Source organism: Aythya fuligula, chromosome 1 (genome assembly GCF_009819795.1).
Source record: "Aythya fuligula isolate bAytFul2 chromosome 1, bAytFul2.pri, whole genome shotgun sequence".
NCBI lineage: Eukaryota > Metazoa > Chordata > Aves > Anseriformes > Anatidae > Aythya > Aythya fuligula.
Genome location: NC_045559.1, coordinates 204,058,821 through 204,083,048, shown reverse-complemented (window position 1 = coordinate 204,083,048; position 24,228 = coordinate 204,058,821). Strand labels below are relative to the sequence as shown.

The following is a 24,228-nucleotide window of genomic DNA, read 5'->3' as shown; positions in this document are numbered from 1 at the left end:
TTCCTTTTTCTTTATCTTGCTGTTGTATTAGGGGTTCAGAAATCATTTGAGAAGCAAACATTGACTGTGAAACAAAAAGTATCTGTCCTGTCTTTGGGTGATCAAGTCTATGAGCCAGAATATGCTTTTATTTCTCCCCAAAAAAACCTCTTCTTATATGTTATACAAAGTTTTTTTATGAAATCTTGTGATGCTATTATATAAGTCCAGCCATCTAAGGACAGAAAAAAAAAATTCACTACTGTTTGCTCTACAAGCTCTTTATTTCAGGTTAAAATGTGCATTGAGTAAAAAACTTCAAATGGGATCCTGAAGAGAAATCCTTTCACTTGCTGCTCAGAGAGAAGCATCAGCAGCAACAGTAAAGATTCTCCACTGATCCTCTCCCATCCTGCCCGAGTGTCTCCTGCAGACACTGAATCAGAGAACTTCCCATAGGGTAGAACAAGAAACCCTGTTGTCCCAGTGGGTATCTTCTTCCTGACATTTATCATTTGGTGTTTGGATATGGATTCTTTGAGCATCCTTCACTGCTTCTAACCCATTTCATTTTAAATTAAGTTCTTGGTGCTTTTCCCAAGGGTGGCCCTCATGTATGGGAGGATGGGAAAGCCCCCAGACTTTCTCCTGTACCTGGTTGCACCATCAGTTTTCAGTGATTTCTCACTGCATGTTGTGCTTACTACTTCTGATGGTCTTGGACTGGTTGTCTTATGGGCTCTTCTGGACTTTAGACCTTCTACATCATTTGATTCAAGAGCAGGGATATAGGATTGATGATAATAATCCAGAACTCTTACATGCTCCCTCCCTGGGCACTGTTTATGGTTAAAAACCCTTGAGAACCTTGAGAGCAACCATGATCTACATGTATATCTTTCATCACTGAATTGTATTTGTTTTTCTCCAGTTGATATTCTGTTTAATTTAAAATAGTGTTATAAGGGGAAAGTTCCCAGATAAAGCTACCTTCTGGGATAGAAGATTTCTGCTTGAAGGCCCTATATTCTGTACCAAAGCAAGGGATTTCTAAAATGGGATCACAGAAATTGGAAAGTTAGAAGACCCTTTCTGTTACTTAACTCCATGGAACTGCAGATGAACATGATCCTTTCTCCTGTTGAAGGTTGTGGTTTGTTTGTTTGTTGTTTGAATCTCAATGGCTGTTGAATATTTCCTAGTAGTAGATAATATTTCCGTGCTTTGCCAAAAGCATTTATGATTCAGTCTAGATTAGGCTTATATCTGATAGATTTGTATAACATCATGTTCTTTGTGCTGTTTGGGGCAAGAGCAGTGCCCCAATCTAGTTTCTCACATCTGTAATCTAGCATCTTTGTGTTTTTTCCTTGTATGCTCTTCAGCCCCAAAACTAGTCTCCTTGTGTACCATCAAAGAAACCTCCCAGCCTTCCTTCAAACCTATCTGATTGTGAAATCTCCAAAAATAATCTAGTCTGTAGGTAGGCAGCTGCTCAATTGTTCATCATCTTGGTATGCTTTCTCTGTGCCCACCCCAATTGGCTGTTATTTCCTCCAATAAAGTATAAGGCTTTTGTGGAAATCCCTTTTCTTTGCCTTATGTGACTATTGCACCATGAAGCCCCAACCCAATCCTGATATGCAGCAACACAAATCCTAACAAGCTGCAAGAAAGGAGGAGAAATAATACCCATCACAAGGTAGACATCTATTGGGGAAGGTGTAGGAATTTGCCTTGGAGCAAGGAAAGGACTAAGGAGCCTGTTTAACAGCCTGCCCTGTTTTCTGTGATGCAAAGAAAACCTAAAGGTCTCACTTAAAGCAGATAAAACTGCAATTTGAGCAGACCCAGAAAGAAGAAGGTTAACCTTCAGAAAAGAAAACTCTCCGGAGCAGGAGGCAACACTGCAGTCTGGGCATTAAACTTCCACTTTCCTTGTGCCCTGGGTCAGCTAACGAACATCCACCCTATCTCTTACAAATAGCACGTGAAAGGGTTTCTTACCTGATTTCCAGTAAGCTTTTACTTCCAAAAACACACACAGACCCTGAGCAGCTTGGCATAAGGCCAATTTTAAGAATAGTGTTTTTGTTCATTTGATTTTATGCACGGTTGGAAGAAAGTTGGGGTGGTAAGAAGCGTGTTAGGTAATTTAATGGTATTTACTTTCTTCTTAATTAAAATGCATTGTATCCTATGTGAACATTACCCACAGCACCTGGCTTTTAAGAGTAATGTGTGTTTACCCAAACCTCGTTATACAACTGCAAATGTATGAAAGCCTAGTGCAGGCAATGAAAATCAATGAGAATGTTCCAATTAATGCCTCCAATAAGTTTGTAATTAGGATTAAACACAGAGGTTGGTGAATATCAATTAAATTCAAATTATGTAGGTGCAATAATTGTTCCTTTGTTAGTCATTTGGTTATGGCTTGAGGTTTATTACTAGATAATCAGCTATATTCTCTCAGTAATTTCAGCAATGCCAGAAGGGGTTGTTTTCCCAGTGTTTTATGGGCTATTGGTATTAACCAAGTCACATAACTGAATATCCTCACACATTTTTACATTTGCTGAAGTTTAGCTTCTAGCAGATTCATATATGCAAAGTCTATCATCTATGTAAAGTCCGTGTTTGTTCTGCAGATCTGAGGGTGCCAAGACTACTACAAGCACAGCGATAGCCTGAAGTAAGATAATGTAGTTTGATTGATCCATAAATATATATGAACTGCTGTATGAGCTACCTGATCTGCCCATGACTGCCCACCAGAGCTAGAAAATTGATTTCATGTGTCAAGAGATCCTCCTCCTACTGACTGTGCTTTCAGCTTTGTCTGGCTGATGGGTTCTACAATGAGGGGTTGTACACGGCAGATAAATTTAACACTTTTTTTTGATGTTACCTGCCATCTTTTTCACAAACCTCTGAGGTGAAGACCTTAAATACTCCATATTTCATGGAGTATTGTCATGGACAGTACTCATGGTCTTATTGTGACAGCAAGGAGCATTAACAGACTGTCAGTGAGAGTAAGCTCATCAAGTAGTCCAAGTTCCTATGAATTCCAGGAGATAACTCATGGGGTCAGACAGAGATTCAGAAATGTTATGAAGACGAAATCAATCTTCTTAGAACTACTTTGAGACCTTTCTTCACAAAGCACTTCCAACCCCAGGATGCAAACCTTAAATCCATGGCCCATAGGTTTGTCTTTCAATAATATGGGGATGAAACCAAACACAATTTATTAAGCTTCTCTTAACAAGCACCAGCTTTCAGCAAGACCACCACAACTGCCCATCTGCAGATGTTTAGGTCACCCAAGTTGCAAAATAAAGCATGAGACAAGCAAATGCCATCTTTATCTCTCAACTGGAATGACTGGGGAAAGCACACGTTGGCAGTAAAGGTAATCCAGCTGACAGATGGGAAAGTTTGTAGCCATATAGTTAAATTTAGTTCTGTTTTTGTGAAATTCCTCAGAGAATGCAGTGTGAGAAATACCCTCATCCAGCCTTGTTGGCAACCATTCATTCCTGAGCAATGGGCACCTGCAGCTCTTGCAAGAACACGAGGAATTAAGGACATGCTCAAGCAAAATACCCCGCATGGTTACATTAAAACAGACATTACAAGATCATTTGGGTAAGAAGAATTTCCCAGTCCGAGAGTTGAAGCTTTCTTCCTTGAAGCAACTCCCCTTTCCTTGTTGTTCAATACTTAATGAGTGTGATCCCTTTGGTGGTCTAAGTCAAGAGTTCAAACAGAAAGTCAAACTATGAGTTGAAAGTACCTCTCAGCATACCTCTCAGAGGAGGGTTGCTAGTTCTAGTGATCCATGATGAATGAAGTGATGAGGAATGCATTCTTCACTCTCATGAATAGAAGGAGAAAATCTACTTCTGCTCACTGATCCCATCAGTTATGAGTGACCAGAATGTGCAAGATCTCATAGAAAGGAAAGACCTAAGTGGAAGATGAGTTGCTTCAGGATGAGGTGAAAAGAGGAGTAGAAGAGAAATGTATTCACTCCTGTATCCAGGAGGAATTAATTCTTTGTTAGCTCAAAAGCCTACAGATGAGGAAATTTAGGTGAACGTCAAGCAGTGGCTTGAATCACCATATTGACCAAGACAGAGCCATAACAGAGGAGCAACTGTCAATACCTCATAATCTGGCATAAAAATTGAACCTCAAGATAAGCTGGAAAAGCAGGGCACCATTTCTGATCCTTGCCTGATAATAACTTTGCCTGTGCATGAGGCAGTTCTCCAATTATTTGCCTTGCTTGGATATCCAGTTGTTCTACAGGCTTTAGTTTTCATTTTGAACCCTTCCCTAGGACAGATTCAGTTTCATATAACTCTGCTTTTAGTGTCTGATTACTCTCACATTCATTCAAGTGCTGTATTTGGATCTTTAGGGACACAAATACTTCTACAGAACAGTGAAGATCAAGGCTCTGGGGCAAGAGCAGAAGATCACCTCCCTCTCAGCAGTGTTACTGGTGGATTCTTCTGATGTTATAAAAGGATGCTCAAGATCCCTTGATCCTGGTTGTGTGGGAGAATTTTTTTTCCTGCTTTTATTGCCCCACTCTTCAGCCCCCAGACCTGATGTATTTTCTATCATTTACAATCCTTGTTTAGAATCAGCTCTGGCCTGCATAAATCTGATGAAATACAGGCACAGGTTGCCAGAAGACTGTCTCTTTAGGCGCTTTATAAGGAACCTCAACAGTCAACAGAGGCCTGACGAGTGACTTTTAGATGGTGAAACGCAGATGAGAAAGACCTAATCTTAGTGCTTCCTTGATTTCATGGAAAGGCAATTCGCCTTGGTAGTTATAGAATCACAGAATCATGGAATGGTTTGGGTTGGAAGGGACCTTAAAGGTCATCTAGTTCCAAACTTCATGCCATAGGCAGAGACACCTTCCAATAATCTGACAAATGTGCTCCAGGTTTCATATTTCCCAAGAAAAATGCATGACTTGTACCAAATGCCTCCAAGTTTAAGAAACACTGTTCTTCTCTCACAATTATTTTCCAGTCACCTTCTGTCTTCCACCCTGTCTGACACCTAAATACCTTAAGAGACATGTCCCAAAATGCTGTTAATTCAATGCTACGCCAGGAAAACTCCGGGAGTGCTCTGAACACATGGGCTGCCCTGAATGCCCTTTTCATTTTACTAAGAGGAAATGAGGCAAAACTGAGAACAAGATTACTCAGGGGAAGTCAGAGTCAAAGCAAAAACAGACCCTGTTTGCTGTCAGACATCCATCTCTGAGCTAGTCACTGTAGGACCTCTTTACCGTCAACAAGAACAGGCATCTTTCAAGGGTAATTCATCTTACTCTAAGCAGGCCAGTCAACTCACACCCTCCAAGCATTTATTTCTCTTTGTTGACTATAAAGGCAGTCAAGGTTGAGTAACTTTAATGTGGGTGACTACACTGTTCTTGTCAAACCAATCCCACTCCTGGTTTTCATGCCCTGACCACAACATCCTTCCTAGGCATTCAGCATGTGACAGCTGAGCAGGGAGCGCTCAGTTTGCAAAGTCAGGCATTGCAAAGGTGCAAAATGGCTGGATGGATTTCAAGTAGGCAACCTTTGCTCATCACCTCTCATAAGGAAGCAACACCATTAAGTCTTTAATTATATAATGCCAACATATTTTTAAATCAAAACAATTTCCTTATTGTTTGGTTGAAATGAACAGTGATACAGGGAAGAAATGTGTTTGTAATGAGGATGGTGTCTTCTGAAGGAGTTTGATGGAATGAGAGAAAAATCTGAGTGTCACCATGTGCTGATGAAACGAGAGGCCAGAAAGTGTCTCTATCAGAACATCTCCTGTACACACACAGAGGAGGAAGGACATTCAGGAAGGAACTCCCTGGTGCTCCATTTCTAATGTATCATGGGGGAAAATCAACAAGTTTCCTTGCTGCTTCTTGGGAATTGTGATTAAGGAGAAGTGTTCAAGCAAGTGCACCACTTCTGAGTCCCAGTACTATGCCTGAAAAAATGTAGGTAGCCTAAGAAAAACGATGTAGACTTTGTAAATAGACACCATGGAAAGACTGCTAGTTAGCCTGCGAACTCCAACAGTGACCTTTTAATGAATGTATTGAACAGCGATGAAGTCACACTTACCCTGGCTTTATTTCAGGAGGTTTAGGTAAGGGCTTCAGAAATCCTTTTTTCCCAACTAGCCAATATGTGTCTTCTACTCCTTTACCCTAAAATAAAAACAAAGTCTGGATAAAGAGCAGTTTTTGGACCACCCTCTGCTCAATATATGATTTTGTTACTGGGTTTCTGAGGGCTTCATATATATCCCGAGAGAGAGTATGGCTGGAAATCTTGGGCTCTCCTTTGCAATGGTTCAAGGATAATTTTAATTTCACAGAATCACAGAATCACAGAATTGTCTAGGTTGGAAGAGACCTCAAGATCATCGAGTCCAACCTCTGACCTAACACTAAATGTCTTTAAGGACATTTCACTGTCCTTAGAGAGAAGGCCTTGTTCAAACTGCACAAATGAGTCTCACTAACTTGGGTCATTGAAACTATATAACTTAATAGAAAAGAGAAGCTACAAGATTTCTAATCATCTTATTTTGCAGTATTAACATCAATAATAGAAAGACTTCACAGCTGCTGCTGGGATGACTATCAGAATAATCACTTCCTCTCCCTGCATCAATAATTTAACTTTTGAAGTGAGATACATCTGATGCAAGGTAGACAACTGTATCAGAGTCAATCATCCTTGACTGGAACCAGTGGAGGAGAACAGATACTTCTAAGGTGACATTCATCCTCACAGAAACTGGACACTGAAAGTAAATCAGGTTAATAATTTCCTGAAGTGCCAATTTACCTTCACTGCCTATGTAAAGGTGTCTTTCAATTGAATAAACCTTGAATAGCTACCTGATATATCCAGTTGAAGCCACACAAACTTGGGTGACATGATTCCACTTTTCATAAAAGATTGTTGAGAGAGCTGGGGCAATATTCATACTTTCTCCTGGAGGTGTTTAAGGTAAGCAAACCTCCAACTTCTATTGACTACATAAGGGGAGAAGTGATGTTTTGAATTATTTAGTTTGTCTGGTTTAAAGACTGTGAAAAATAGCATCTTCTGTCATTGGTGGACTAAACAGAGTTCCAAACTTTGGGAACATTTCTGGCTGAAAACTAGTTAAATTTTGAATGCTAAGAGGTATTCTTGTGATCTCAAAAGTCCTTATTTCATAGAGTGAGTGGATGGTCAATAGCGGAATGTACCCACTTTGTCCTTTATGGGTAAGTTGAAGATACTAATTCATGTAAATATTTGTAAACCTCCGTCATATGGATACCTTTAGGCAAGCAAGTCACCAGGTACCCTTTGTAAGCATGAGAAAGAAGACTGCACTTCTAGATTCCATTGTGTTTCCTCTGGCTTGTTCTGAATTTAGGTTAGAGGTTGGACTCGATGATCTTGAGGTCTCTTCCAATCTAGACAATTCTGTGATTCTGTGTGATTCTGTGAATGTCCACCTTGGAAGGATGCTGCACTTGTACCTACAGTGCTCTCATTGACAGGGAAAACAGAGCTCAGGTGGAGATGCACACATACGCTGTAGATACTAACTTTAGAACAAGTGACCCCTTGCCTTTATATGTGTCTTTTCAACAAAATCCCTTATACCTTTGTCAGCCCCCATGATTACATAATACCTCAAAAACAAAAACAACAACAAAACCAACAAAAAACACCACATGCTTTGGAATCATGGAATTTTTCTAATGAATTACCCCCTTCCTTCTTCCTCATGGTATTTATCAACCTCAAGAGGCAAAATAAGCTCTTTCTGAATGAGGAATACAGTTGCCTCATACCCTGAGCGTTCTTCCTTCTCTCTGCCAGTATTTTGCACTTCTCTGATAACCACTGAAAGACTGGTAAATTCTACTAAGGACCTTATTTTGCTATGGTTCCCTCCCTGAGAATGAGCAGTCTTATTGCAACCAGTGGCTTCTTGTTGTGTGTATAGTATTACTCAAGGATGATGTCAAAATGAAACAGAGGGTGACAGAACTGGGCTTGACTAATAGGCAGAATTTGATATCCTGCAGAACTCTGTCTGCGTGGCGGTAGCTGGCAGGGGTAAGAATTTTGGTATGTGATCTAAGGTTCAGATAAACTCTCCCTATAAACTTCAGAAACAAGGACCAGGAAAAAAAATAACTTGGGATAAGACCTTTACCTTTTCACTCACCCTCTCCACCAGGAATCTACTCACAACAGAAGATTTCAAATGAGAATGGCATTGTTAAATGCTTTCTCTTTTGCCACCAACTTTTTCAACAGTTTTTTCTCCTTCCAATTTTCAGAACAAATAGTTAGATACAAAACATACATCTGTGTGCTTGACACTGTGGATTTTTCCATGGTCCTTCAAGAATTACCTCACTTACTGAAGCAACCGATGGGGAATGTTTTGGGAAGGACCGCATGGAAGAGTTGTGGATAAAGGTCAAACAAAGTTTAACATGAAAATTCCGTAAGTAGGAAGATTCCCTTATGAAGCATTTCACACGGCCCTGGCCTTCTTACCTTCAGTTCTGTTTTTCCCCTAGGTACGATTTCATAGCCTTCATTTAGACTCCGAAGTGTATCCACTGTACTTTGGCTGACATGAATTCTGTAAGCTGGGAATGGAAAGCAAAACAGATGGATCAGTCTACTGCTCACACACTGGGAACCCCCCACTACTTTATACACGCAAGGAAAAATTCTCCAAGCCATGCTGGCATGAAGATGTTGTAGCTGTGTGGTGTTCCTTGACTCAGAGTGTGATGCTGATGGATTGGGTCCTCCAGGTAAGGCTGCAACAAGCACAGGTCAAGAGGAGATCTACAATGGGGACTTCGTGGGGAAGAACGCCAAACAGAGTAAGCATAGGAAGTCCAGCTCTTCACAAAGATAGCAAACGGTGTTTGAGCAGCAGTGCTGGCTGCAATGAAGAATGTCTTTTTTAATACCTATTGCCACAGTGTAATGAGGCAGCAAGAAAGAAAATAAAAATAACCAACAAAAGTCCTGCTCCAGACAGGCAGCATCATATGAAAAACAGGTGCTGGGATTAAAAGCAAAGAGATGGAGTTTGCAGTGAGACATAACAAGAACGTGGCTATATATGTAGATTTAACTAGACTTTTCAGTAATTTATTCCACCCAGAGCTGCCGTTAACATTTTATGTACAAAAAGGGCAAAGGCAGAAATCTTTATCAAATTCCCATCTCCCCAATTTGTTTTACAGCCATTGCTGGAACTCACTGAAATTTGTTGTTGTGCGATTGATTTGAATACCCAGGAAATATTCCCCCATAATAGTTGTATTATTTTATTGTTGTAGTTGATCAGAATGATCAGAAAAAAGAGTATCAGCTTAGAGAAACTGATACAGAGGAACACCACAGCTTTGATCTACATTTCGTGACACAGTAAACTACAGTCTACCTATTACTGTGTATCTGTACAAGTTTCTATTAATGTACAAAGATCTTGTTTCTGCAGTGTTAGCAGGTTCCAGTCTCAGACTTTGCATTTCCAGGGGTCTAAACCTTGAGAATTTTCAAATATCTCCTTTCTATTAGTACTTCTTCCTTTCCACTGCTTTCCAAATTCTGTGCATGCCTCTTAAAATAAGCCAGACATAATCATAAGAGAGACAATTTTCCTTAATTAATTATGGGTGTAATTGTTAGTCTTAATTAGACTAGTTTAAATTACTAGTTGAACTAGAAATGTGATGGCTATGTGACAGAAAAAGAAAAATTCTTATGTGACATATATATTACAATGTATTTCTAGCCTGGCAAGTCCTCAAGATTTCAGTATTAAATATCACAGACTTCCTGTAGTTTGTAAACTAGACGTATTGGCTAATCTCTTAGAACTGTTGAGAGTGTCAAGAGCAAGGGTTAAAACATGTGAGAGACTTTGACTTTGGAAAGCAGCTTGTTCTGATGGCCTGAACATCAAAAGCCAATTGAAATCTCACCCAGGGCCCTGACACTGCTGTCCCTAGCTGTCCACTGTGTCACCCACAGTTCAGCCACTATGGTTTTGAGGTCAATGTTTAAGTCAAGGACACCAGCAGAAAACAGAGCTGTTTATGCATATGACTGAAATGCAGATTAATATTCCACTTTTGTAACTGGAAGTCTTGGGAAAATAATGGCAAGGACTTGAGGGAACATCAACCCATCAAGACACTAAGAAAACCCAAAGGGGAAGGGAACCCTTTACTGAAAGGGTTGTTAGGCATTGGAACAGGCTGCCCAGGGAAGTGGTGGAGTCACCATCCCTGGAAGTCTTCAAAAGACGTTTAGATGTAGAGCTTAGGGATATGGTTTAATGGGGACTGCTAGCGTTAGGTCGGAGGTTGGACTCGATGATCTTGAGGTCTCTTCCAACCTAGAAGTTCTGTGATTCTGTGATTCTGTGAATCTTAAGGATTTCGTTAGGACCTGCCACCACTTGTTCAAAGAGTTTCTACTGCTGATACATGAAACCATCACAAAATATGCCAGTAAGCCAGTAAGGTAGGTGCATTATTTACTGTACAAGAACAGCTCTGAATGAAAGGTTCTCAGCAGTGACCAGTCTGAAAGCAAGATACAACTAGCTGCCCCCATGGAAGGAAAATCTAGGGCAAGATTCGTGTTCATTTGGGTTGAGGGGATCCAAATCAAAGGACTGTAGCTATAATGCAGGGTGTGAGTCACACTGGTCACTGGACCAGACTGAACATTTTTCTTGAGATTTTGCAGGAAAAAAGACTAAAATAAAATGATCTCGTTGTCTTAAAGACTGACGTCTGAGGCCAAAGCTGACACCCTCCCCTTCAGACAGCTTTTAATTTCCTCGATGGACTTGCCCCTTTCTGCAAAGCTGATTCAATTGTAATGCCTATAGCTAAAGATGCACATTTTGTCATTTTTCCTGAGAATTTTGTCAGTCACCCACCCCAGGCACTGTTCCAAATACTCACGCAGGCCTGTGGACTCCATCCGCGATGCTGTGTTCACTGTGTCTCCAAAGAGGCAGTACCGTGGCATGGTCAGACCTACAACACCCGCCACACAAGGCCCTGAAAGACATAACCCAACTGATAATACTGTACAATGGGGTTCACTCCTAGGCAAATCTCATCCTCCCTTCTGATATCCAAAAATTTCCACTTGGGAATACAGGAGAAGGATTTTTGAAGTTGTCATTGGCCTTCATGCTTGCTACAAGTAGTCAAAATACAGTCATTTCTCTGAATTGGACAGTGGTGATTTATGCCTAACAGAGTTCTTCTTGTCTCAGTTCATTGTCATCTGGGACAAATTAATTCAGAGTTCATGGAGGCTCAAGGACTGTTGAAATCTCATTTTAAAATTCATCTCTGACCTCCTTTTCCATCTGACAAAGCTGAAGCTGAGATCCTGTGACATGCCCTATGTCCCAGTGAATCAGGACTCAGAGTCAGCGTTAGGAATCAAGAGATGCTGGCAGCACGCTGGACCACCCTGTGTCCCCTCCTTGGAAAGGAAGACATCATTAGCTTGCCTGTCTAGCCAAAAGTTATTTATTTTTCCTCTCTCTCATCCTTTAGACAAGATCACTCCCTTCCGAGTAGCTCCCAAAGAACTGGTGCCAAGTTTTCAGCGAGAGCTATGCATGTAGGATTCACTTGAAGATGCACATACACAGAATGTAAAGTGTGACAGCCAAGCAGCATAGACAAGTGTCATCTGGGCGCTTGGATCAGCTAATGTTTGGACTGGGCTCTGAAGGATGAGATGCTAAATTTCATCACCCACATTCTGCAGTATCAGGCTTGCAAAATAAACACACGCACATACACACACACAAAAAAGAATATTCTCAGTAACATTAGGAGATGCGGGATATATGCAAGAAAAGGCAGGTCTTTTTTTTTTTTTTTTTTTTAATATTGAATGCATTTATGACATATGTCTTTTCAGGCTCTGCCTACCTACCTCCTCAATGTCATGATCCTTCTGCATTATGATTTCGCAAAAATAATATCTAGGAAAACTTTTGTCATGCAAAGTTACAAGAGTTGTGAATGTAGTACATCATCAACAATATTTAAAGGTATGTTATATATAAGGTTTTCATAATACAAAAAGTTTTAGGTTAAAATGTTTTAAAAATAATTGTAGCCTAATTTAGAAGTGAGATCAGTTACTCGTTTGCGGCTGGGTATTTATCACAAAGTAACAAAGCAAGTAATTTATCTGTGATTTTAACCTCCTTTGCCACAAAAACTGTTTCCTCATATAGTTTTCAGATGTATTTTAAGGAAAATGAAACTCCACCAGGGCACACACACAAAAACTTTAACTTTAACCTTAACCTATATATACATGTATGCATGTATGGAATCAAAAGCACTCTGAAATATACCACACTTGTAAAGCTGAAAGTTATGGAGGACTTTAGAAGAACACCTATTGCTATGATCTCTGAAAAAATGTTACTTCATCAAAGGAAATATTTTTATACAACTTACAGAGGATGCAAACTGAGAGGATGCAAATTGAGAGGAAAGACTGATTTTAACTCCTGTCTGATGAGACATCACTTACTCAAAAACTGAAAAATAGAGAGGAAGAATGCTTTATACCACAAATGTTACAAGGACTTTTCAACAGCATGCCTGGATGAAACAGCATGCAGGGAATGCTGCAGATCAGGAGGACTTGGTTTAATGCTTCTACTGCCAACAACACGCTGTGCAACCTTGGAAAACTCACTGCCCTTCAGAGTCTCTTCTAATTTAATTCTCACTCTTACCAGTACTCTCTACTTTTGTTCAAGTTCTTCAGGAGAGGAGCAATATGCACTAGAGGAAGATTTTTCAGGGTCTGGTTTTGGCAGTCTAGACGCCTCTATAGCACAATTGTAAAGGCACTGCTGATGCTGCTGGGTTAAGGACATAATGCATCTGTAACTGGTCCTTAATGTGTACTCACTATGGCATACAAAAGGGTCTTGTTGGAGACATTATAATTCATACTTCAAAAAGAGTTTTCCCTGAGAAAATACCGATTAGCCCAGCATCATCTGGGTAATGGCATGGTGCTGCACTCAGAAATCTCAGAAAGGAGCAAAGCTCCATCTGTAATAGATGTTACCAAGATGCAAATAAATGGCCCTTGATGAAACTGAGCTTTTACTGAGGAGGATTTGATTCTATTTTAAGAAGCACAAATTGAGGTAGCTGAGCTCCAGCTGTAGTTGGTGGAGGCCAGGTCAATGCAGTTAACCGACCTGTAAAGAACCTCTCTGCTCACCACAGAGAAGGCTCCTGCAGCTGAACAGATCTCCAAGGCCCACTTACCATGTCCGCCAGATCTCCACCAACCACACAGACAGTGCAGGCCATTTAACAGTCCTGGAAACACCTCCACGAAGCCAGGCTGAGAGAGCTGGGGGTGGTGGGCCTGGGGAAGAGAAGGCCCCAGGGGCAGGAAAGCTGGGGAGGGACTCTTGGTCAGGGCTGGGGGGACAGGACAAGGGGCAACGGCTGGAGCCTGGCAGGGGGGAGGCTTCGGGAAGAAATTGGGAAGAAATTCTGACCTCTGAGGGCGCCGAGGGCCTGGCCCAGGCTGCCCAGAGGAGCTGGGGGTGCCCCAGCCCTGGCAGCGCCCAAGGCCAGGCTGGGGGGGGGCTGGGGGCAGCCTGGGCTCGGGGACATGTCCCTAACCATGGCAGGGAGTGGAATTAGATGATCTTTAAGGTCCCTTCCAACCCAAACTATTCTATTATTCTAATATCTAACACTTTGCTTATTACCTTGACCTCCCTTTGCAGAAAGTGATTTATTCAAAGCCAACCTTACGATGTAAGCGTGACAAAAGGACTTCTCAGTGTTGCAAGCATCCCAGAGTTCATTCACTTGCTGCCTTCACTGCCTGTGTGTGTTCCCCCCTGTCTAGACAGCCTCAGCAAAGGGCTAACTAAAACTTCCAGATACCAATCTCCCACAGTAACAAGTTCAGAGGAAACCAGACACCCCGTGACGCGAATGCTCTGGTCCTAGTTGTTTAATTATACAGGTTCTCCAGTTTGTTTTGAAATGGAGCTTTGCCAGGGCTTAAAGGGTCAGTTAATGAGCCATGCTGGCTCAGCCTCTGCAGCAACCATCAGTGGTGCCGTGGAGGTTAATAAGCTTGATCAAAACGCAGGGCTACCTGCCAGAGAGCCTGACCGATAAACAGACCCCCTTAGGCCTCCATGGGGATGCTTGTCTTTTCACCATCTCCTTCCCCAGCCATCCAGCCTCAGCCCAGACAGAGCTGGTGTGGAAACAGCAGAGTCAGCTGAGTTTTCCTGGACCAGCAGTGGAGCTGAGAGGGGAGAGCCAAGAATCCAGAGTGCATTTAAAGCAGGGGAGGAACTGCAGACCAAACACCGGTCTTCTTGTCCTCCGCCTTCCCCACGCATTGCCATGAGCAGGCCATGTGCATGGGCCAACAGATGTTCCCAGAGCTGCAGCTCTCTGCTGTGGTCAGAGAAGACACAGCAGCCAGGAGGGACGTGGGCAGCCCACTCTGTAATGGCATTTCCTGCTTTTTCAGAGGCAGGATCACAAGCTCTTCCCTGCACCACTTTCCAGAGGGCAGCTGGCCCACAAAGCTGGTGGTCACACCCATTCTCCATCCTTTCCAGGGTGGTTAAATTGCTAGCCAAGCCCTCCTCTTCCTGAGCATTTCCTCAGTGCTTTCATGATGCTGGTGATTCCCTCTTCATGTTTCTTTTCTCAGGAGAAATGGGGTCTAGGGTTAATCAAACTCTGATGTCTTAGAGGTTCAGAGAACTGTTTTGCCTTGGAACATGAATTTCTTGCTGCTCCCATGACAGCTTGACATTGACAGATCTGTGCAAAATAAGATCTGGCTTCTGCTTCTTTATAAAAAGAACACCAACTCCTTTCCCTCTTCCCATACTCTACACAACAGCTCATAGCAGCATAGCTCATGTCTGTTTCCAGACACCATAAAAACATAACTGAAAAACTGTCCATAAAAACAACTGAAAACATAACTAACCCCCTGCACACATCGCCTAGGGATAGATTTTTGGCTGGTTGCATGGAAGGCACATTGCAGAAGTGCTGTCAACAGGCAGCAGCAGATGTTGCACGCTGAATTCTTCTCTTCCCATGTTGAAAATGTGCTGATGTGGCTCCAGAGGTTCTTGCTCTGGGCAAGACAAGCTGGGGCCATAGACTCATCTGATTTCTACAAGAATGTAAAACTCACAGTGTCTGCAATCATCCCCTAACATTCAGGACTTCTGTAAAGGGTCAGCTGAGACTCCCATATTGCGAAGAAAACAATAAGGAAATGAATTTTCAGAGACAGCTCCAAAAGAAGAAGCTATATGGTCTAGGAGATATGAAATATTGATTTTAGTTCTGCTCAAGCCACAGCTCTGTTCTTGGGGTATTCTGTGTGAGATACTTCCTTTGTTCTTGTTTCCCTTTACAACAGGGACAGGATATTGACTTCTGCAAAACACTTGCAGTGCCACAGCTGCAAGAATGTGGGCATTATTAGATAGGCAGCAGGATAAAAAAAAACAACACCCTGTAATACTGGATCAGACTGCTGGACAGCCTTAATCATTATTCTGCTTCTAGCAACAGCCAGTACCTGGTACTTTAGAGGAAGAAGCAGGAAGTCCAACGATGAACTGCTGGGAGAAATTTATTAATGGCTGACAGTGGTATAAAATTATGAAGGTTCATATTTCTACAAAACATACAGACTCTGATAACAGCAGCTGTCTTTTCCTCCATTTAAAATCCCAGTCCATTTAAAATCATATGCTTTCAGTTATATGATGACTTCAATCTTTCTGGTTTTGTTGTTATTTTGGAGTTCAATTACACTTCGTATTAAAAAACAAACAAGCAAACAAAAAAAACATTTCTTTTTAAACAAGCTACTTTTTTTTTGTTAATTTAATAGATTATGACTTCTGTATTAGAGATAGTTTACTTTCTTTATAGCATAACTTGCTTTTTATATCTGTATCATATATTCTTCCAGTTACATCCTACCTACAATAAACAATACCAATCTCTTCATTCACTATATATGATGGCTTTTCTATGCATTTCTTTTTTTTCATTTCAGAACAGAGTTACAAAGACATTTTGTGGATGTCTCCATATCATACCAGTGAAAATACTACGGCACATCAAAAAGCCACACTTACAATGCAACCCTTGGGACTAACATTTCTGATGTAACTCCTGACAGTGATGGAATACACAATTTCTCCCCTTAATGACACTGAGCCACTTTTCTGCTTTGTGTTTGCACTTTCATTTTAATGCCCTTGTTGCTATGGAAGATTTTTAAACACCTTCTAAAGGTATCCAGTTTTAGGGTGAGCAGGAAGAAGGCATTCAAAGCTGGAAATACAATTGTGCAGGAGTTCTTTGATGTATAGGTGCAGGCAAGTGCTGCTGCCTACCTGTGTGCAGCCCAATTCGTATCCTGAGGGGGATGTCCGGCATGTGTCTCATCTTGAATGTTCCCACTGAGCTGAGGATGTCCAGGGACATGTTGGCTATCTCAGCTGCGTGCTTGTTTCCATTCCGTTTTGGGAGCCCTGAGGCAACCATGTAGGCATCACCAATTGTCTCTACCTAGCATATACCATGGCATTAAAAAAAGATAAAAATTGAAGTTGGGAAAGAGAAGTAGAATCAAATTTTGTGAGCGTGTGACTCAGCAATGATTTGATCCTCATCCCTGGGTACTCTCACCTTGTAAACATCATGATTTCCAATAACAGCATCAAACAGTGTGTAAAGGTCATTTAGGAGGTCAACTACTTCGATAGGTTCACTGAGGGCTGAAATGGTTGTGAAGCCCACGATGTCACTGAAGTAGATGGTGACCTGGTCAAAATACTCAGGCTCCACAGTGCCACCAGTCTTGAGGGCTTCTGCCACTGATCTGAAATAATAACACAAAGAAGGTGACAGGGCAAACGCCCTTGTAGCACGCCAAAGAGCTCAGACACCCTTGCCCTAGTATGCCTAAAAGATCTTCCAATAAATTGAAGGATCTTTACAGATGTAATCAGCACTGATGAAAGTTTCTTGCTTTGAATGAAAGGTGCTTGCCAAAACCAGTGATCTGCCCTCCAACTTCCTCAACAGTGGGGAACACTTTTGCCCAACCCAGCTATGTATTGTCAAAGCACTCTTTGCCATCTAAAATAGCAGTACTTACGGAGGAAGCATTTGTGATAGGAGTTTCTCTGTCTTCTGTTTTTCAATCTCTAGCTCTTCTGTCCGCTCCCTGATTAAATCTTCCAGGTTGCTTGAATACTGCTCAAGCATTCTGAGCATTGAGTCAATGATGTTGGTCTTCTTGCCTTTGTTGATGGTTTTGAACTGGAAAATCAAACTGGAGAGTTATTTCCCTATCTCATTACATCATTACAGCACTCTAAATTTGGAAAGAAACCAAAAGCAAGCACTCATTTTAAAGTCATTATTCTGTAAGACAGGTTTAACCAATGACAAAACTTCAGTAGTAATGAAAAAGGTAAATTGGATGGAGAATTTGTGCCACTAACTATGGAAACTGTCTGGGTCTATATTGCTTCTCTACTAACTTTCAATGAGGCTCAAGTGCAGCACCACTTCCAATGGGATGACAGCATGTATCCAACCTCCTGCCATGGACATCCTTGACCATCCTTTCCATGCAGAAATTCTTCCTAATACCCAATCTAAACCTCTCCTGGTGCAACTTGCTACCATTTTCTCATGTCCTGTCACTTGAAACCCAAGAAAAGCGACCAACACTCTCAACTACAACTTGCTTTCAGCTAATTGTAGAGGGTGATGGCCTCCCGTCAGCCTCCCTTTCCATTCAGAGGTCAAAATTCCAGGGCATTGGAAATTCTTACTTTTGTCGTACTGGTCTTAATTTTGCCTGTGCACACAGGCATGTATGTGTACTGCCACCCCCAACCACAATATGTTGTGCTATCTCCTCTTGACCTGAAACTGGGCCTTGGAACCATTTGGATAATCTGTGGACTCAGGTATTGTATTAGACTCAAGAATGAAGTCACATGGGTGTGAAATTAATCACAGCATCAAAGAATTGGAAGGTAAAAATGATGGAATGATGGATATAATATTTTTTAGTTTGACCTTAAATGAGTATAGGAATGGCATTACTGGATCAGACAAAAGATTTATTTATCCATGATAGTGAACAGTAACAGGTATCTGGGAAAGATGTTCAAACAGGGTTAATGTACAATCATATTTCCCTGGGATGTGCACCCAGCCTCCACCAATTTGAAGTCTTTGAAGCTCAGAGACCTTCTATATCAAAAATTGTCTTTGTGTTTAACAGCCTTTGGTGAATTTTCCTTTCATGAACTGCCTTTAAATACTTGGAATCAACCTGTAGTCACAAGTTGCCCAGTTCATATACATGTATGTATCATGTGAGGAAGCACTTCCTTTTGTTTCTTGGAGTTTTGTTTATTTGCTCCTTTTATTTGATGTTCCTAGTTCTTATATTATGAGCAATGGTAAACAGTTATTACCTAATCTCCTTTTCTATAGCAATCAGGATTTGATATTTTTTTTTCATATCTGCCCTCAGTTGCCTCATCTCCAGGCCAAAGAGTCTTAAACAATTAAACCATGGTCTTAAACCATTCATCCTTGTTTTGGCACCAAAGGCCATTCAGTTTTGTTCAGTTTGCTGTCAGTTTGGGATCTTACAAATCTTCTTGAGATTGAGGCCAAGAAGAAAAAAAAAAAAAAAAAAAAAAAAACCACACACACACAAAAAAAAAACATTTTTCTCTATGAAACTTTGTAGGATCAAGCAACATATTGATCTGAAGGAGACATAATTCACAGCTCTTTGATCTCCATGAGACCATCAGAACAGGTATACTGCAAATGTGATGACACCAAGACCATTTCTTTCCTGCTTTACATCCCGTGTGGTGCTCCCACTGAAGTCCAACTTCAGGACAAGCTGTAAGATGTGCATAAAGCATAAAACAACCCAAGAGTAAAGGCAAGAGTAGAGCTCTAGGACTTTCTCAATCACTTCTTGAGACCTTGCTTGCAAAAATAAATTAATTAATTAATTAAAATAAACCAAACCATTTTCCTGGCAAGTAAAAACAAAGGACTGCACCTACTGCTGTGTTCACTGACCTTGTGAAATATCTCCTCAAAGGTGGGACGTCGTTCAGGGGCTTCACCCCAGCATTGCTTCATTACCTGGATACACTCCAGGGGGGCCATCTCAGGGGCTATGTTTGGGCGGCACAAGGGAGGGGGTTTCTTCACCTTCTTTATAATTTCTGTGACAAAGAGAAGAATCCAAAACACACGGTGAAATGGGGGCTGAGAGCACAGGCTTCTTCGTCCCTGCCTTGCTCATTCCTTCACCATCACTATTATTTCTCACAACCCCATGGCTGTGTCAAATGAGACGGGGGTTTCCTGCTTTCCTCTGTCAGGAGTCTCTTGGAGGATTTAAAAGGCAAGAAATTCAATTGCCTTCTTGTCCCTGGAGAGACAGGTTACAAGCAATAAAGTGGCTGGATGGGGGAAGCTTGTGTGACAGATCGATGTGTGAGCCTTCAGGCTTGTATTTAATGAAATTGCCTCCGACTCTCTCCATCAGGATTTGTGGTCCTCTAAGAGATTAGAGAGTTATGTCCAAGCCCAGACAGGAAGGATACCAGCCACTGACGCTCCATTGTTAACTGGGAACCAGTACGTAGGAGGTTGATGGGAATGGAGGCAGAAGAAAGTATTTTAAGAGGGAGAGCTTGGGTTCAAAACAACATCTGGGAAGTGACTCCCTGGCTAGAGGTGAAACCTAATGAATGCCTGGCTCACAGGTCCTGAGAAATCAGTCCTTGAATCTGCAGTTTTTAGATAAAGCAGCCCTACAGCGAAGGAGCTGAGCTGCGGGTTTCTTTGACAGCTGGAATATGGATGGGAGAGTGTGACGTCTGAACCCAACCCTGACTTCAGTTTAGGTATTTCTTGTTAAGAATATCCTGGAGGAAATTGTTGTTGTAGCTCCCTCTTCCCTGCCCTGGCATTTCACTCCTAATCCCACATTAGCAGCTTGCACTCCTGCAGCCACACCGAGGTGACTGGGGAGCTCACTGCAAGCCAGAGCCCTGAAACTTCAGAGAGATTTTCAGAGACAAGGTGGTTTTTTGTTTGTTCGTTCGTTTGTTTTACTGCTTTTTAGCCTGACTCTGCAACTTAAACTGAGAAGATACCTTCAGGGAGCCAACCTTGCCCCTGAAAAAAAGTGTAAGGTAGAACTCTTATGTTCCTGCACAAAAAAAAACAACAACAACTGTGATTGTTTTCGAAGGTTTCATCTTGTGAAGTGCAGAGCAGTCATCTGGAGTGAAAACCACCCTCCTTCTGGCAGAGACCCTGCATTTCCACAGCTGTTACGGTGAGTACCAAGAGCTTTTCAGCGTTGACAGCTTACTTTAAAGCTCCTTGGACCATCCCACCAGTCTCCACCAAATGAATTAACCAAAACACCTGGCTAAGTATTTCCAGGGGCAGCCAAGGGGAAATGCCTTCTGCAGAGAGTTTTAAAGTTCACACCATGTACAAAAGCTCCTTGAGGATTAGGAAGCAATGAATAGAAATTTATCATTTTATCAGGTCTGGGAATTGGAGTGCACTATGTTCAACATCTACTGGGGGTTCCTCTAGGGGTCCAGGAGGGAGAACACCTGCAAATCACATCATAGATTGCATCATAGTCCACCTCTGAATTACACCATAATCATCATTGTCACTGCATTGCAGCAGCAGCTTGGACCACTGCCGTTTTTCCAGGCACCAAATGGCCATACCCCACCTGGGGACTGTCCAACCTAAGTGGGTTTACAATGGGCATTCACTGAAATCAGCTCTTTTCTGACTCTTCTCAACCCCCCTCCCTGTCCAAGTGCTGTGACTTGACCCTGATTGCAGTGTGTTTGCTCTTCCTATGCCCTCCCAACAGGGTTTGAACAAACGTGAGCTGCACCATGAACAGTTCCCAAGGAAATCACCTATTTGCTATTTCTGATCCAAGCTGCCTTCAGTAGAAGTCACCAGGGTCATGATGCATCACTTTGATCTCTGCCGAGGAGACAGAACCCCTTTAAATGGGGAAGCAATTAAGGAAAAATAGATGGGTTGATGGACAAAACAGGAAAAAGACATGGCTAGCATGGGGTCCAGCTCAAAAACCTCACCCCTCTTACAACAGACATAAAAGGAATAATGGGTGGGAAGAAACTACAGCAGAGCTGGCCAGCTCTGAAGCATCTAGGGCGGTGACCCAGTGCCCCAACCCCACTAACAGGAGAGATTACTCATAAACCAAGGCTGAGATCAGAAGTGTACATTTTGATGTTCATTACGGATGTTTTATTGAAAATATACTTTTGATTTTTTTTTTCACTGAGAATGGTCATGAGATTGAGACGTCACTTTCACGGCAACATTTTACCCAAGGGGCTTGAGCAGACTTTTTGTGAGTGCTCTGTGTAAAGCCTTAAAACTGAACAGAAATCATGGCCTACCTTCAGCTGAGAGGTCTGACGTGCAGTATGGTGGGCCCCGAACAACCACTTCTTGCAGGATAATCGCAAAGCTGTAAATGTCTCCTTTGAATGTGCCTTTTCTGCGCATGTCTGGGTCCCTCAGCAGCTCAGGGGCTGTCCAGAGCAATTCTAAAAAAAAACCAAGGGTATCAAATTTCTTATACTTGGGTTCAGACTTGCTAATTGCAGTGATTCTCCCCGTATTTAAATGCATACTTCATTTCAGTCATTTGAGAAGAGGTGGAAACATATTTCATTGGTTATTGAATCTTTTATTTCTTGCAATGTGTTAGAAATACTAAACTTCCATACTGTTGAGAAATTTTCCAAATTTCACTCTACCTTTTAAAAAAAATTCTGCTGTACCAATAATTTACATTGTATAACAGTAGTCCTGAATTTCTGTATAAGAAGTCATCTGACCAGTGTCAGAAGTTTTAACTATTATTTTTTGTTTGTTTGAAAAAACATCACTCAGACAAAATGCTGTTGCTAAAGCTTGGGTTTCTTGTTACAGGTGCTGTTTATCAATGACGAAAGAGTTAATAAAGTATTTTACGTAGTTCTCAGATGAAAGCAGTTTCCATCACAGAAGTTTGTGGCAGTCTGAAGTATGACCAGTCTTTATAGTCCTATACTTCAAGTGATGAAAGACATAGTTGGAAAAAACATACCCAGACTTATCAGGAAATGATTTTTTTTCAAACTGGGATTTTGTTACCCTGGCAGCTGTGCACTGTGGGCAATGGGAATACAGAAATTTTCAGGTACTGCAATACATATAATTAAAGTAAGGGAGAAGAAGATGGGTCTTCTGTCAGCTTACATAGCTGAGGTAATGTATAGAAACCAAATCTTGTGATAGAGGGATCAAAGCACTACATGCCACTTGAAACCAGCTTTCTAGGATAAGCTGGGATACAATAGGAATTCAAGATGAGTGCTTGCAATTTCTTTTCACCCGGAAATAAATCTCATCAAAATCTTCAAACTCGGTCCCTTGAGATGCTGTCCCTAAGAGGTGGTAATGTCGTGTGGCAGCCTTTGGTGACTGGCATGTGAAGGACCTATTTCAAAGAGACTGTTTCAGATAAATTAGTTTTTTTGTTTTATTTTGTTTTGTTTTGCTTTGTTTTGTTTTTGTTTGTTTGTTTTGTTTTGTTTTAAAAAAGGCTCTTTTTATCTCTTTTTATTTGGCTTAACATAAAACTTCAAAGATGGGGTTGGAGCTAAGAACGTGAAGCCAATTCCACCAGTCAGAGAAATTCAGAATTGCTTCAGATTTGAGGTGCACTTAAACCCTTCTCCAATTACAAAAAGCTTGAGCTCTGTCACTACTTACAACAAAATCTCTTTCCATTACCACGACACTCTGCTATAAACCTTTGGGAAGTCTGAAAAACTTTGCATGTTCTTTTCTACAACAATTCATCGTATACTGGTACCTGGATGTTGTGAGATGTAAATCCTCATGTGACCACTGGCTGATAAATCAATGGATCAATATTTCCCCCAAATATTTCCTTAGGGCACCTACCTTCAGGGGGTGGCTGAATATAAGGGCATTTCTGTGCTTCTAAGAGCTCGTTATAACCATAGTCAGTGATCTTCAGCACAAACCGTCCGTCCACAACACAGTTACGAGACTTCAGACGTCCATGGGCAAAATCTCGGTGGTGCAAATACCTAATTCCCTATAAAATACAGAAAAGATTGAGACTATTCTTTGAGACTGTGTTATCCATCAGCGTTCAGAGGCACTAAGCCACTGTGGAGAGCACCAAATACAGCACTGACTCCATGGCAAATGCAGAAGTCAATTAAGATATCATCATCTGGAAGGCTCCAAACTACACAACCAGCATTAATCAGTCCAGGAAACTAGGGGAGAAGTTCAGAAATTGCTTAGGAACAAGAATTTGGCTGCACCCTGAAGTAATACTGAAAAAGACTAGCACCATTAGGAGTCCAATGCCTCCTTCTTTGTAGCCTTAGGACTCATTGCACTCAGAATCTGTACTTTTGGATGAGGTTATGAAGGTGGACACAAGTGGTACCAAATGGTTAAATGAAGGGAAGCTACAGAGGTGGTGAGAGCTGGATGCCCTGGCATCCTCCTCCTCCTCAAAGGAGGAGCAGAAGGTGGGTTTCTGGAAGTATACCCTCTTCAAGTCATCTACCCCGGACTCCTAGTTCATGATTATGGGATAAAAACACAAAGGACATGACTGGAAGTGTGTGAACACTCTTGCAAAGTGACCACAGATGCATCCACCCAGTGGCAGAGGATGCCTATGGTTTGGTTCTGTGCTGGAACCATTTCTGATTTATGACAGGAAAAGGGCTCTGGAAAGTAGGATTTTGTCACCAAATTCACTGTTCTAGGTGATCAGTTCCAGTTTGATGTGTGGTTTTAACCTCTCAGCCTGCTGTTGAGGATGTAGTCCTATTACTCTAAACAGTATTTCTCAGATGGTAACAGAACAAGACTAAGAGGTCTCTACTAAA

The 24,228-nt window shown here is 41.6% G+C and overlaps 1 protein-coding gene across 1 annotated transcript in view; it reads right to left on the bottom strand.

Annotated features, from left to right (window-relative positions):
- The window catches only part of GUCY2F (guanylate cyclase 2F, retinal), a 41,947-nt gene that overhangs the window by 2,626 nt on the left and 15,093 nt on the right, over positions 1-24,228 (bottom strand). The window contains exons 10-18 of the mRNA XM_032207720.1: positions 23,258-23,414; positions 21,700-21,849; positions 19,298-19,446; positions 17,331-17,494; positions 16,859-17,051; positions 16,564-16,738; positions 11,054-11,152; positions 8,610-8,704; positions 6,153-6,238 (exon numbers count right to left, since the gene is read on the bottom strand). Of these exons, the coding sequence (XP_032063611.1) occupies positions 6,153-6,238; positions 8,610-8,704; positions 11,054-11,152; positions 16,564-16,738; positions 16,859-17,051; positions 17,331-17,494; positions 19,298-19,446; positions 21,700-21,849; positions 23,258-23,414 (1,268 nt within the window). The remainder of the gene's footprint in view (positions 1-6,152; positions 6,239-8,609; positions 8,705-11,053; positions 11,153-16,563; positions 16,739-16,858; positions 17,052-17,330; positions 17,495-19,297; positions 19,447-21,699; positions 21,850-23,257; positions 23,415-24,228) is intronic.